This window comes from Condylura cristata, unplaced genomic scaffold (genome assembly GCF_000260355.1).
Source record: "Condylura cristata isolate star-nosed mole 26May11 unplaced genomic scaffold, ConCri1.0 scaffold00028, whole genome shotgun sequence".
In the NCBI taxonomy this organism is placed as follows: domain Eukaryota; kingdom Metazoa; phylum Chordata; class Mammalia; order Eulipotyphla; family Talpidae; genus Condylura; species Condylura cristata.
Window position 1 is genome coordinate 24,740,341 of NW_004567129.1, and position 14,688 is coordinate 24,755,028.

A 14,688-nucleotide genomic window follows, 5' to 3' on the forward strand; every position below is an offset into this window, starting at 1 on the left:
TGGGTGGGTGGGTGGATGAACGAACAAGGGGATGGATGACCATTAGCCCACAGCCATCCCCAAAGGCAGGCTCCCCACATGATGCACAGGACAAAGGCCTTGTTCTACCAGGAGCCCCCACATCAATATTGGGTCAACTCGGAGGAGCCTTGAAGGCCCAACCAGAGAACTTCAGTTTTATGTTGGCCCCATATCCTTGTGCTGCTACCAATGATATCCTATTGCTTATTAAGGAAATTAATTCATTGAGTGTCCCCTGATGGCCTCCTCTGCCTTAGATCCTCCCCAGGCCACCAAGGGGACAGCTCGGTCATGCAGCCACAACTGAACTTTGCACGTCACTGAGTCTCCCAGCATCTGCATAGGGTTCTCTGGAGCCCAAAGAGCTGACCCATGTGTGTGCCACAGGGTCCCAGTGCTGCAGACACCACGAGGCTGCTCACTGCTGCCTGCTCGCTGCACAGAGCAAGGTAGGAAGAACATGAGACACTGAGATGGAAGCACCCAACACAGAGCACCTCCTCCCACCTGAAAGGATCACGGCAGATGTCCCAGAGTAGACACGAAGGGGAATAAGCTGGCCAGGAGGGCCACGCTTGGGGAGGGCTTTCCTGCAGGAGAAGACAGCATGGGCAAGATGGGTGTTCCTAACCCCCACTGGTGGGTACAAGGGTGGGCAGGGGCGGCTCTGGCGATGGTGGGGTTATTGCTGGGATAGGGAGAGGGAAGCCACTGGGAAGTTTGGGGGCCAGACAAGGGGGAGCAGGAAGGAGTTCAGTGCAAGGAGGGTTCTGGCTGCTTCCCAGGAGTTCCGGGGTCTAGCCTATGCCAGGCCTGTCAAGAAGCCACTGAGGGTCGGGGGGGGGGACACTTGTCATGCACCCCCATCTCCAGGGCATGGGAGGAAGCAAATGGGGCTGAGACCCAGCATCTGCTGAAGTTTTTCAGGACATGGGAGTGACGGGGAGCAGTAAGGGTTGGTGCCGCGGGCGTGAGGTGGGCTCCTCGGAGGACAGGGCAGGTTCCTGGCGCCTCCGCTTCCTGGCCTTTCCCAGTCCCCACCCTGGGGTCTCCCAGGCTTGGCCAAAAGGCTGAGGAGCCAGCGCTCACCTGAGGCGCTGAGCAGGAGGAGCAGCAGGAGCCGGACCCGGGGGGCCCGGGGTGTCGCCATGGCCAGCCACGCAGCCTTGCGAGCTCTGCAGTGTGCATCCTGAGGGCCCCTGACCAGCGGCCTGCTTCTGTCCCCACCCCCGCTGGCTGCACCACCCCCAGCCATATCTCCGCTTCCTGTGGTTGCTCCCTTCCTGCTCCATGGTGACCATCGCTGGGGTTGTGAAATGGGGATGTGGGGAGCTGGGTGGTGCGCCTCCTGTTCCCCACTCTGAACACCGTCGCAGGAAGCCAGACTGTAGGAGCGGCCAAACCCACCCAGCTCTCTCCCAGGGCTCCAGTGGGTGGGTATTGAGGGGCTGGGGTTCTGCAGCTGCAGGGGCCTCCACAAACACCCCTGGGGGGCGGTGATGAAAGCCAGTCATGCATCAGGGTACCTAGTTCAAAAGCAGGGGGCCTCCCTGGGTCTTGCCATGTTGGGGGTTGACAAGACGCCACACCTGCACTCACGGCCGCCGCCAGGGTGAGGATGAAGATGCACCAGGGGTTCACGCACCCTCGTTCATGAGTCTGAGTTTCAAATGCTGGCAGCTAATACCAGTATTACAAATCACCAAGTGGGGTCCAGGTTCAGTCCCGTGCTGTTCTATCTAGAAGGGAAACCAAAGCCCTGACAATGCCAGGGACATGCTCTGCTCACAGGCTGGGAGGAGGGAGCCTGGCGCTCAGGCCTGAATGAGGCGGGCTCAAGCCTGTGCCCGCTGGCGGCCTGGCAGGAGCAGGAACTGCTCTGCAAGCCCAGGGCTCCCCTTCCAGGCCGGAAAGGGAGAGGTGTGGTGGCAGAAGGGGTGGCCTGGGCCCCGGGGTGGTGAGGCCAGGGCCGTGATTCTCCTGGCTAACTGCAGGTCAGGTGAACTTGAGCGGGGCTGTAGCTTCTACTCTCCCACCAGGCGCATGGAGAAGACAAACTGCTGGGTCAGCCAGCTAGCTATTCCCACCGCTGCTGTTTTACGATCGCCAGAACTGAGAAAGCACCGGCAGTGACTGACAGCTGTCGGGAAGTGGGGGCAGCAGGCAGACATGGGGTGCGGCGTGAGAGAAATGGAACTGACCACAAGTACCCCAGCCCTGGTGGCGCCAAGGGAAACACGCGGATGAGGTGTGTCCCACAGCTGCCGCGAGGCCAGGTGAAGGGCACCCCGCCAAGGTGGTGCGTCGTCGCCAGCACCTCGCAGCCCCACAGGCCCGAGCCCGCTGCCCAGTCTGGTGGGCCCCGGTTTCACCTTCCTTTCACACAGTGTCCAGACAGTCTCAGCCCCCTGCTGGGCCCTCTGGGCCTGGGGACAATTATAGAGGGGGTGTTGGGGTCACTCATGGGGGTATGGGCAGCAGGTAGGAATGGAGCCCAGGTACTTCCTCTGCGGGAAAAGCTCAGGGACAGATGGGAACCACAGGGCCTGGCCCTCCCGCTCCACAGCCTCTGCCAGCCGACATGGCCCCCCAGCTGCCCGCCGGGGTGAGACGCGGTGGTGGGCAAGGGCTCTGGGAACTGTGCCAGCCTGGACCCACCACTGGATCCTGTCCTGGTGCCCTCAGCGGGCTCTCGGTGGCTGTTAGTGAAGACGGGCCTGGGGTCTGTTCCCTTGGGTACCCAGCACACTTGGGAAGACAGGACCATGGGCACTGGGAAGGGGATGGCACGGGGGTTGTGGGAGGCAGCGGGCAGTGTCAGGGTAAACCCCTACCCTCAAGCCAGACAGGCTGGAATGAGCCTAAACCACTTACAGAAGCCCCGGGACCCCCAAATCCCAGGGCAAACCAAGCCACTCCCCCAGGCTAGTCTTAATGGCGCCAGGTTCCAGGGGTGAGGCCTCCAGTCCTCTACCCTGGCCCAGGGGGCCTTCACCCCTCTGCTCTCTCATCCCCCCGCTGGGGCTATCTCCAGTCAGGTCCTGCTGGCAACAGTGGGGCCCACAGCCCAGTGATATCCTGAGGGGCATCAGGGTCAAGGATACGGTGGAGCTGCAGGACACCTGGCCAGGGCTGTTCAGAGAAGATCCAACCTCAGAGCCCTCCCCACCGGAGCAGCCTCAAAAAGAGAAAGGAGCCGTCAGGGAGAGTCCCTAAAAGTGGGAGAGTTTGCTTGTGGGACTCACTCTGCCTGGGAGAAGGGCCTGTCCTTCCTTCCCTGAAGGTGGAGGGAGGTAAGCGGGGCTCGCCCCCCCTCCCCAGGGTTCCCCCTGAGACTGAGGGGTCTGAGAAAGGGACTGGCTCCCTGGAGCAGGCCAGTGGGGGTGAAGTGGGGGTGGGGGCACCTTGAGGCTTGCTTTCTGTCCTCAGGACTGGAGAAAGGTGGAGGCAGGGCCCGAGGGAAGAAGGAGCAGAAGGGGGGAGGGAGGGGAAAGGCAGGGTGCAGGGACACCCCATATGCTGAGGTCCCTGCCAGCCCCTCCCTGGCTGCCTCAGCAGCTTCTTGTCCATCCCGTCAGCTCGCCTGGCCCCTTCCCCCAGCCCACAGGGCGTCAGGAGAGGAAACCATAGAGGGCAGGCAGCTCCAGACCCCTGAGGGGTGCCCCTGGACCTTGAGACCTGGGCACAGGCAGCAATGAAAGGGGACAGAGATCTAGCAGCTCTGCCTCCCTGTGTCTCGCTGGGACGGGAGCTTGGCTGGACCCTGGCAGTCTCACAGCCCACCTGACACGTGGCTTTGAAGAGGTGTGGGGTTCAGCGAGCCGGGTCCTTGGGTTCCCTGAGAAAGCTTCAGCAGAGTGCCCCTTTCAGCATGTGGCCGGAGATCCAGGAGATGAAGGTGTTTGTACAGACTCAGGTTACATTCGGAAAAGGCAGGTTTATTAGGAAAAGGAGACAAAAAAAGAAACACCTGCATAGTCTCAGGTGGCCACGAGAGGGGCTGCAGCTTGGCAAAAGGAAGAGCTTGGTGAAAAGAAACACCTGGGTGCAAAAAAATACCTGGAGGGGAGGCAGGAGAGCTGCCTCTGGCCAGCAGAAGCTGCTGGGAGTCCTTCCTCGGGGGAGGGGTTCATTCCTTTGCAGAATTGTCCCTTATCTGTTGTTAAGTTACTTCCAGGGTGTGCCTAGGTCTATTTGAAAGGACTAGTGACTCTCTACAACACCCCACCCCCACCCCCATTCCACATCCGGGCTCTTTCTGCAAACCCAAGGCCAGCTACAGCCTTGTGACCTTCACCTCTCCAGCTGGTTCCACATCCATGTAAATCCTGTTTACCCTCACCTCCAGTTTCTGGTCCTGTGATGCCCCCAACCTAAATTTTCTACTCTTCACCCACATGCACTTCACACAAGTCAGTAAACTAGTAACACATGCCATGTGCCTGGCAACACCTGAACTCAGTCCTCAAATGTGGTATCTTTGGCCAGGGAATGTTTTCCATTCACTGAAATTTTTCCATGGGGGATTTTACACTGTCACACTGAATTTCTTCTTGTTAAGGGCAAGCAGGCTGGCTCCCCGCCCCCTCATCCTGCAAGGCAGGGACCAGCAGGAGCTGAGAAGCAGAGGCTTCACTCTGTGGCTCACCACAGACCCCACAGCCCCATCTCTCTCTATTGCCTCCCTCGCACTGAGCTGAGGGGCCATTTCTCCTCCCCCTTTCTCTAGCTGACATTTTCCAGCAGTTGGAGTTTCCTGACTATCCCAGGTGTTTGTATTAGCGATCTAAACAGAAGCACAGGAAAAAAAAAAAAAAAAAAAACTCACAAAATACTCCAAAATGTTTCCATCACTTTGTTAGACGATAACAACAGTTGATTCTATTTTCTTCCGTATACTCTTCTACAGTTTCCAAGAACTGGACGACAAATGCGAACTTCTCTTGAATATCAAAAGATGAACTGATCATTAAAAAGAAAGTTCTCGAAAAGAAAGAAAATCCACCCCATCTTTAAGACTCAGATCCAGGTCCAGTGTGGCCTCTTAAAAGACACCCTCATGGATTTCCAGCCTGGATGGCCGCTTCCACTAACCCCTCATTTGCAGCTCCAGGAGTTCTTGTCTCATGCAAGCCTCGAACACTACTGAGAGCTCAGAGGGGAGCAACCTGGTCTGTAGCCCCAAACCTGGATTCAACAACACCAGCTGTGATGGGCTTGCGTGTATAGGAGGCCAGACTGTAGGCCCCTAAGGAGCGCACAGGGCTTAAGGCTGAGGTTGCAGAGCAGGCGTGTCTCAGTCTTCGCTGTGTTGGGATGGCTTCAGGAATGCTCCATGTCACAGTTCTCGTGACAAGGGGCCTCAGGGAGGCTGAGGACCCCTGTGAGATGTGGGCTTGGCAGTGGAGAGCAAAGCTGACGCAGCTTATAGAGAGGCCCAGGTGGGCAGATGGGCCTGGCCCAGTAAAGGCCCGTGCAGCAATAAAGGTTAACCACCGACACCAGGTGACTCTTGGGAATCACCATCCAAATACAGTATTGGAATTGGGGGCCCCAGCTAAGAATCAAGGGTTAGGGAGGCCCAGGGAGGGGAGGGCAGACGGGGGAGGTCTGGAAGGGGAAGGGAGCAGACGGGGGAGGTCTGGAAGGGGAAGGGAGGTCTGAAAGGGGAAGGGAGCAGGATCTGACAAAGGCCAAAGGTCTTGGGTTCAGTCAAGGCCTGCCCCTGGGGGTCGCAGGATCCTGCCCCCAGACACAAGGGCCCAGTAGAAGGTACATTAAGCCCAACTTCAGCTCCCCAGTGTCCGCCTAGGTTCTCCACCGGAGAGCGGAGTGGTCCCCAAGCCAATTCAGAAACCTGGGAATCTGGTCACCATGGCAACAACTGGTGCCCGCTGACTACCCTGGGCCTCAAGGTTTTGGTTGATGGGCCAGGGCCCGCCATGGGGCCCGCGGGCAATGGTGAAACGAGGTCTCTGCCTCCTCTCGCCATGAGGTGTGGCGGCCTAGATGCGATTGGACGAGGTGCTGCCGGAGCTGATGGGGAGCCGGGCGCTGTCCGAGTGGCTCTTCAGAGGGGAGGGGCCGCCCCGGGCCTGCAGCCGCATGGACCAGTACCAGAGGAAGATGAGGAAGCCTGTGGGGGTGAGGGGCACAGGGGTCAGCAGACTGGGGGCAGCCCCCCGCACCCCTTTGAGTCCTACCGGCTCCCACCTGCCCTCTTCCGTGCAGGCCCATATTGAGGGGACCCTGGGGTGCTGTGCCCAGGCCCTGTGCAACCCACTGCCCACTAGCTCACTTCACTCCAGAGGTTCCTACGTGCTCAGGCCTCGCCGTGACTCTTCTGCCTTACAAACAAGGAAACTGAGGCCCAGGGAGGTGAGGGGACTCGGCTGAGCCAGGAGTCTGGTGACGGCCTGGCTCCAGGGCCCTCCTGTAGTAGGACGCTAACATTGTTTCTTAAGAGCTCAGTAAATGTCTGTGTGACTTTCTGGGCATCCTTTGTAGGGGAACATACAAAGTTCTCTTCATTTCACAAAAGAGAAAACACCTCCTTCACCCCCACTCCGGCTACTTGAGGACCCTCTGTGGGAGGCTGTCCTGGCAGCCCTGCCATGGGCCCTGGGCCTGGCCTGGCCTTCCCTGTTGTGTGCCCAAGTCTTCCTCCCAACACGGCATGTGTGTGTGTGTGTGTGTGGTGCGTGTGTGCAGTGTGGGAGGCAGCGATAAAGGGGTCACACAGACCAGGAAGGGACTAGGTCTGGAGGCCTCTACTGTCCGATGGGCAGGGCTGCGGCCCAGGGAAGGACAGCCTCCAGGTTGCCTGGACCCTCTCACTCCCCCCAGGGTTTCATCTGGCCCCCCACGTACGGACGGCCAGGGTCACGGTCTTCTCCACGCCTACCTTGGAAGGAGGTGATGATGCTGAAGAAGTAGAGGACGACAAGCTGGAAGGTACCAGAAGCGAAGGAGAAGAAGACCAGCGCCCAGGGCAGGCCGAGGACCAGGCTGAGGCCCAGCAGCGTGAGCACGTGGGGCCACTTCTGGCCGTGCGGGTGCAGCCGCAGGATCTGCAGCACCATGGTGCCCAGCATGGCCACGTTGAACAGGAACACCAGGCTGAAGAGGCCCAGGTTGGTGACGTGGCTGACCAGGGAGTCCCGGATCCAGCACCTGCGGGCGAGGCTGGGGTCAGGGCGCAGCGGGGCCGCCTGGCACGGCCAGGGGGTGGGTGCGCACCATGTGGACCCCACTTCCAAGGCAGCTTTAAACACCACGTAGTCCTTCCCTGTGGCCCGGGAGAGGCCGATTGTGCTGCCAGTGTTTTTCAAGCCCCTGAAACTGTGTAATCTCTGTCCATCAAAGAGCAGCCCGAGGCTCAGAGCCACCGGCTAGTATTTAGCGACAGGGTTTTCCTTGTCTGTGTTTTACTTTCTTGGTCTGGTCACACCCACTGTTTATGACAAGGGAGGCTTGTCCCTGACTTACCCCATTGAGATCATTTTAAAATGTCAGTTAACACGTTTGAAAATGTATTAAGCTAGGCCATTTCAAGACAAATAAACGAGATCGATAATCAGATAGATGATCCAAACAGCAAGCAAAAATAAGGTCAAGATGTAAAAGGACTGAAAATGTTAAAACACTGAGGCAATTGAGAGGATTTCGTCCCAGCCCAGGGGGTTGGGGATCTTGGGCTCCAGTCTAGGTTTGGGGGGACCCATAGTCCAGGCTCTGTCATTCACCCCTGCTGGGTGTCCCTGAGCTGTATGGTCTAATCACCCCTCTCTGGGCTCCATGTGGATGGAGAGCACACTGGAGTTCATCTGCTCCCCTCCCACTCCCCAGTGAGGAAACTGAGGCCCAGAGAAGGGCCAGGTCCTGTGCAAGGAGGCCCAGTGTGTGGGGGCAGAGAAGGCTCCCCCGGCAGCCCAGGACCCAGGCATCTCCCGGGCAGCGAGATGGGCCCAGCGAGATGGGCCTAGGCCAAGCACCCCAGACCCCTGCTCCTGCCCCCCCAGACTCACATGGAAGGGTAGGTGACAGCTTCCGGAGTCCTATGCACAGCCAGGATAATGGGGCCGTAGTTGTTCACATCCACCAGCACCACCAGGATCACCAGGAAGATGGGGAAGCCTGTGGGCAGCCAGGCAGGGCGCTCGAGCCCACCCGAGCACAGAGCCTGCCCTCCCCTGCTCTCTGGCCAGACCCCCGCCAGGCCTGGGCCCCTGGAGCCCACCCGGCCCCAAGTGGAGCAGGTCTGCCAAGCTGCAGCGCCTACTCCTGTTCCAGCTTGGGATTCCCATGAGCAGCCCCGGCTGCCTGGCCCACCCCGGCCCCTCCCCAGGGCCTTTTAGACAGGGCCCTGCAGCTCCCTGCTGGGGGGGTCTTGTCACAGGAGATGGGGAGAGCACACAGGACAGAAGTGGGATGCAAGGATTGTTCGAGGGGGTGTCCAGAGTTCTGCCCTCCAGGGATATATGTCCTGGGCCTTGACCTCACCCAAGTGGTAGAGAATAAGAGCTCCCTAGAGAGAGTCACCCACTGACAGCACCCAGGCCTCGAAGCTAAGCCTACTCGAAGGCATTCCATGTACATCAACAGAGGGGACCAGAAAGGCTGAATGAGGGATACGAGAGGAGCAGCAAGTTGGAGTGAGGGATGTGGGGAGGCTGGTGATGAAGTGTCCAAAAGGTCGTGTGTGGGGTGAGCCCCTGGACCTCCAGGCCCCACATGAGAGAGGTCTGGGCCCAGGTGAACCGAGTGGTCACTGGCCAAGCACAAGGGTAGCCGAGGACATGGGCACCTTTGAGCAGGGCACAACCCGCACACCCACACCTGGCGGCTCTTCCCACACCTTCTCCCCACAGACACATTTTGAGGGAGTGAGCAACGTGGAGGGGGTGGAGGTGTTTCTTGGGGACAGAGGCCCCTGCCTCATCCTCCTCAAGGGGACCGTGACCTATCCAGGGTTTGGAACATCTGAGAGAGGGTAGGTGAAGGACACTGAGGGAACCATCAGAGAGGTGGAGAGAGACTGGAACCACGTGCCAAGAGCCATGTTGGACCGGGTGTGAGGGGCCCGCCGGCACCCTCCCGCGACTCACCCCAGCCCACGACGCTCAGCTTGAGCAGGTAGCCAGGGACATAGGTGCCAAAGACCTCCACCACGAGCCTGTACAGGTTGTAGCCCTCAAGGCCCATCCAGGAGAGGCAGGCGAGCAGGGAGAAGTGCAGGAAGATGGCACTGGCCCGGCAACCGGCCACGGAGCCTGACAGGGCCACCGGCTCGCTGAGCAGGAAGCTCACGTCCAGCAGGAAGACGGCGAACAGCAGGTTCATGTGTACCTTGATGGTGTAGTCCCGAGACTTCCTCCTGCCCAGGGGGCGGGAGAGCAGGTCACACTCGTAGGGGCTGGGGCGGGGCGAGAGGGCACCGCGAGTGGAGGCACCTGCCCCCACACGTGTCTGCCGCCCTGCGGGCTCCGAGTCGCCTTCCCAGTCCAGGCGCCCGGGAGAGGGTGGGGCCGTGTCTGTCAGAGCCGAACCTCCCAGAGAGAAGGCCCTAAACCCAGAAGCCTGCAGGGGGGCTGCTGGGGTGCGGGTGGGGGCGCCTGAACCTCCCCCCACTGGAAGTTGTCAGCGGCCTGGAGTGAAGGCCCCTCACCGATAACTGTCTTTGCTTAAGTTGCTGTAAACAGCCAGTGAGAGATGAGGGGTTGCGGGTGCTCAGGGCACCAGGCTTGGAGAGGCTGGAAGTGCCGTCTAGTCAAAGCGCCTATTAAAGGCTCAACCCCCGTCCGCTGCCGTTTCTGGCTTCCCTGGCACAGGGCAGGCAGAGAACCCACACTTTGCCAGAAAAACCCTGAGTAGGGATGGGGGAGGAGTGCACACTCCTCTTCCAGGCAGCCCTCCTGGAATAAGTACACACAGAGACACATGCGCGCGCACACACACACACACACACACACCCCAAACAAGTTCAAGCATGTGAAGTGCTTAGCAGTGTGTGGGGCCACGGTCTGTACGTGCCGTGACCATGTGGTTATGCATCTCCAGGGGGGTACACCTGATTAATAGATTACTATTCTATGTCAACTCTGCTGACTCTAACCACTGGCAGTTAGTACAATTTGCACATGCTGTTACGTAAAGAGGAAATGCACCCCAAGTTCTTCCCAATCCTGCGAGCATTTCAGGGCCAGTCTCCGGGTGTGTCTCACAGTCTCCCAGCCCAGGCCCCTCCCTGTCAACGGCCCCTCCCAGGTCCTACCTGGAGCAGAAGTAGGTGGCGATGGTGAGGACACAGGCCATGGCGGAGATGACGCAGCCCACGTAGGAGAAGAGGGTCAGGTAGTGTTTGTGCACAGCGTCCAGCTCCACGGAGGAGACCTGGCCCGCGAGACAGGTCAGGCGTCTGCTCCTAAGTCTGCAGCACGCTTTGCCCCAGACTGGGACTAGCCCCTGGCACCGGGGAGTCTATGAAGCACCCTCCAAAACGAAGTAGGTGTCCCCATCACCCGCTTCTTAGGGGCGCTCCCTGATCAACGAACCATGCACCAGAGCACCCCTTTTCTGTGCTGGCACTAATTATTGTTCTCTTGTTCTTAACATTCAACAGAGGAATAGGTTTCCTGCAAGGGAGTGAGCTCCCTGTACCCAGGGGTATTCAAGTCACAGCGGCACACCACTGGGAGAGCTGAAAGGCCACGCTGGTCCCTAGATACTGGGCTCCTACGATCTGGGAACGTGAAACCAGCACAAAAACGCTGAGAGCTCCTGGGGGCACTAAAGCCCACCTCGGGGCCCCACACTCAGCATCTCTTTGGGGGATTCTTAGAAACGCACCCCTGTGCCAGCCCCTCCCAGCTGGTGCAGTCAGAATCCTAAGTTAGGACCAGGAATCTGGGTTTCATCACACACCCATTTAGGAACCCGAAGCAAGAACTCAGAGACCAACTCTTTCATTGACTAGCTTGACGCTGGGTAAATCACTTAACTTCTCTGAGCTCAATTTCTGTACTTATGAAACAAGAAAACTCCCAGGGCAGGGAGTTGGGAGGAAGGAAAGCCACGCTCTGCAAAGTGGCAGGCCACAGCAAGAGGTTGGCCTGTGGGGGGCAGTGGGGTGGGGAGGGGTGGTGGAGGGACGCTCACCATCAGCACGGCGAAGTAGGTCAGGTGGTTGCAGAAGCAGGACGTCTGCGTCTCTTTCCTGATAGTCTCACACCCGGCGTCGCTCCAGCTCCCAGAGCCGTTCACTGAGGAGGCGAGAGCGTGGGGCTCTGATCAAGCCCAGTTCCCCTAGAACCTCTCTTCACACCCTCCTCCTCCAAATACAAGGCCTGCCACTCTTGTGAGCCTTGTGGCACCTGGCAGACGCCTAGTCTGCCATCACACCCTCAAAGCTCACCTTCTTCCAGGAAGCCCTCCCTGATTCACCCCACAACCCTCCCTGCTCCAGGTCCGCCTTTCTCCTCCGATACCTGCCCAGTATAGAGCCCCTTCCCTACTCACTTGTCTGGTCTTCAACCCAGAAGACACACTGGAGAGTCATGTTCTTCTGTAGGGACAAAAAGAGGAGAGAGGGTGTTAGCATGTCCAGGCTAGGCTAAGGCCGCGAGTCAGTGCCAAATACCACCCGTTTGGACCTGACTGGCCATCATGTTGTTAGAGACAGGTGATTCAGAAGAGAGGGGGCTGAAAGGAGGACAGACCACGTCCTTGGTTGGCACACACTCACCGGCTGTGGCTGGTGCTGAAAGGTGAGCTCCACGGGCCTCGAGAGATTGGCCACTTTGGTGTCCTGAACAACAATGCCCACGACCTTCTCACCCAAGACTCGGCTGGAATTCTTGTCCTAGATAAGGGGGGTGAGGGGCAGGAAAAGGAGGGGGCTCAGGGCTGAGAAGCCAGATTCGGAACGTGGCTCCAAGATGCCGAGTCTCCCTCTGGAGACATTTCTTGCACGTGTAGTCATTTACACTCTAGTTAGAATACCTTGCAGACCCTTCCCAGGGAGCTGTGCGTGCTATTTGCCCAATTTCTGACTCCCGAAGGGCAGGCTCCCGCTCCCGGAGAAGGCCCTCAGCTCCTCGCCTTCCCTCCGTCTCTCCTTCGGGGCGGGGGTTGCATGAGGACTGTACCTGGAACAGGGCCTGGCTGCTGAAGTCCACCAGGAGGAGTCTCTTCGCGGCCTGCCCCCTGCGGCCTTTGGCCCCCTGGAAGAGCGTGCGAGGCAGCAACACCGAGTACTCCAGGATCTCTCTCTGCTCCTCCTGCGAACCAGGGTCCCTTCAGGGCTCAGCCAGATCCCTTCACATCCCCACACACCCCTGCAGGGCGGCTGCCAGCACTAAGCGCAGCTCCTTCAGGAAGCCGTGCCTGTCTAAAGCCAGCCCCTCTTCCCGCTCTTCCCCTCGGCACCAGCTCCAGTGGGGGACCCTCGGTGAGAACCCAGGACCCCAGGGGCAGACAGGCCTGGGAGAATCACACGGCATTCCACCGTCTGTCTACAGCACCCTGGTGCCATGGTCCGTGGCAGCAGCGGTGACGGTGACTCTCAGCTCACTAGGTCCACCCAAGGGGCTGTCTCAAGATGGGGGTGCACACGCAGGGAGCAGGCCCCCTCCCACCTGCCCCACGTATGCCATGGGGAGGCCACTGGCCGGGGTCTTCCTAGGCCTGGGGCCGCCTAGCCAGCGCACATCTGACTCCCGGAGGCCTGGAGGAGGGGTGAGCTCTCCCTCCACATCCCGCGCTGGCTGCTTCCTGCCCTGGCTGGCTGCATCCTGGCCCCTGGCCCCTAACCTCCTTCCGGGAGTGGATGTGCAGGTCCTGGAGGCTGGCCTTGGGGTGCAGCTTCCACACTGTGGCGTTGATCTTGTCCTCTTCAAAGGACACCGTGTCCCCCGTGAACTTCACAGAGGTCAGCTTCGACTCCAGGCTCTGCAGCTGCCTGGCAGTGGGGGAGAAGGTGGCTGACTGCGGGCAGGTGGCAGACCCGGATCGGGGGACTCAGAGAGACACGGGAAAGAGACACAGGAGAGGGGAAGGGGCTGGGGGCGAGAGAGGGAAATTGCAGGTGCGTGCAGGGGTGGGGTGGGGAGAGAGGAAGCCTCAGAGCAAGCAGGCAAGCAGGCTATGGGCTTATCTGGGGACTCAGCCACCAGGGTCTGGCCCAGTTTCACTTGGAGTCCAGAAGGAGGTGGAAAGAGCATCCCAGCCCCGCAGCCCAGTCTGGCCACACTCACTGGCCAGTGGAGGGAAGGCGTTTCCTCGACTTCCGTGGCTGCTTCAGAAACTGGCTGAGCTCCTGCAGGTCCCTTTTCAGCTCACACAAGTCAAGTGATGCAGTGTGGGAGGCGTTCTGGGAAGGATCTGGGGTAACAGACAGACCCCCAAAAGCTGGTGACCAGGTGACCGCCACGCCCCCCAAATCCCCATTAATCCAGACACTGAAAGTGTCTGTTCCCATTTCACAGAAGAGGAAACTGAGGCTCCGAGAGGACAGTGGATGAGGCCCAGCAATCCCAGGGCCCTGCCCCAGGATGGGACACACCCAGCCAGGCACCCCGGGCCCCCACGGGGTTGGGGGGAGACTTGCGAACTGGCTCAGGGGCCTCCCACCACCCCGGGCTCCAGGGCCCCACCTGGGTATCCTGCACCCCAGGATGGCAGGCTGGTGTCTCCAGGGATCAGAGGGGCCCCGATGAGGTAAGGAGACGGGGATGAGATGGGGAGGAGGCCCTGTGTAGCCGTGGCCGCGTTTGTCCGGCAGAAAGCCTGGCTTCGGCGGCGTCAACACCATGGCTCGCTTACACTTTACAGGCCAGGCCGATGTGTTCCTCAGGACTCAGCTGTGCCTGATTTGGCCTAAACCCTCCCAGATTGGGGTGGATTCCCGCCTGCCCAGCCTGGGGGTGGGGCGCCCCATCTATGCCCTTATCCACTGCCTGGTGACCCCCCGCGCCAGGACTGAGGCCTGCTCCTGCCACACGCGCTCCAGCTTTCCTATGGGCCTGCGAACTACTCAGAGTGCTGAGTTCACCATTGCTGGGAGCCCCCCAAAGCAGAACTGCCTGGAGGAAACAGGATCAAGGGACTTCTAGAGCCCCAGCAGAGCCTCCAGCTCCTCCTGGCGCTCTCCTCCTGCCCCCCACTAGTTACTTGATGGAAGTCAAAGGCCCCTTCCTCTCTCCCTCCCTCCCTCCCTTCCTTCCATCCAGAAAAGGATGTGGCCTTCACACCTGAGAGTGTGACCTTTGATGCCTCTTGCTCTCCCCAACCCCCTATGCCAATCAGGCGCTGGGTTCAAATCCTGCTCCCTCACTTGCTAGCTGTGCAATCTGGTGCCTGTCTGTGCCTCAGTTTCCTCCTCTGTGACATGCAGATGCTTCATTTATGATGGGACTGCTGGAGCAGACTTTTCCCTCTGGCTTCTGACATCCGTCTTTCCAGCCTCTCGTCCCAGCCTGTTCAGACTCCACCTTCCGTCCAGGGAACCTTCCCTGCGTCTGTGCGTGGGACTCTGCACTTCACCCTCAGGCTCCCCTCCCCTCGCCACACACGTGCGTCAGCACCCTCCTCAGACACCTTCAGGACCTGGGAGCTTGACATTCACACCCTTCCACTTGGAAGCCAGCCTTGCGGACCTCTCCTACCCCC

At 59.6% G+C, this 14,688-nt stretch overlaps 2 protein-coding genes across 6 annotated transcripts in view; both read right to left on the bottom strand.

The window, feature by feature from the left end:
- The window catches only part of ADGRG3 (adhesion G protein-coupled receptor G3), a 21,480-nt gene extending 20,290 nt beyond the window's left edge, over positions 1-1,190 (bottom strand). Inside the window, exon 1 of the mRNA XM_004690245.2 lies at positions 1,111-1,190. Coding sequence (XP_004690302.1) covers positions 1,111-1,171 — 61 coding nt within the window. The 5' untranslated portion in view covers positions 1,172-1,190. The remainder of the gene's footprint in view (positions 1-1,110) is intronic.
- Positions 1,191-4,863: 3,673 nt separating this feature from the next.
- The window catches only part of ADGRG1 (adhesion G protein-coupled receptor G1), a 28,505-nt gene continuing 18,680 nt past the window's right edge, over positions 4,864-14,688 (bottom strand). For 4 of the 5 annotated variants that reach the window (XM_012730668.1, XM_012730666.1, XM_012730665.1 and 1 more), the window contains 11 exons: positions 13,275-13,401; positions 12,832-12,979; positions 12,168-12,299; positions 11,765-11,881; positions 11,539-11,584; positions 11,179-11,282; positions 10,295-10,413; positions 9,129-9,436; positions 8,049-8,157; positions 6,926-7,194; positions 4,864-6,157 (listed from right to left, as the gene is read on the bottom strand). In XM_012730668.1, coding sequence (XP_012586122.1) covers positions 6,027-6,157; positions 6,926-7,194; positions 8,049-8,157; positions 9,129-9,436; positions 10,295-10,413; positions 11,179-11,282; positions 11,539-11,584; positions 11,765-11,881; positions 12,168-12,299; positions 12,832-12,979; positions 13,275-13,401 — 1,610 coding nt within the window. In that variant the 3' untranslated portion in view covers positions 4,864-6,026. The remainder of the gene's footprint in view (positions 6,158-6,925; positions 7,195-8,048; positions 8,158-9,128; positions 9,437-10,294; positions 10,414-11,178; positions 11,283-11,538; positions 11,585-11,764; positions 11,882-12,167; positions 12,300-12,831; positions 12,980-13,274; positions 13,402-14,688) is intronic. The other variant, XM_012730669.1, reaches the window with a different exon arrangement.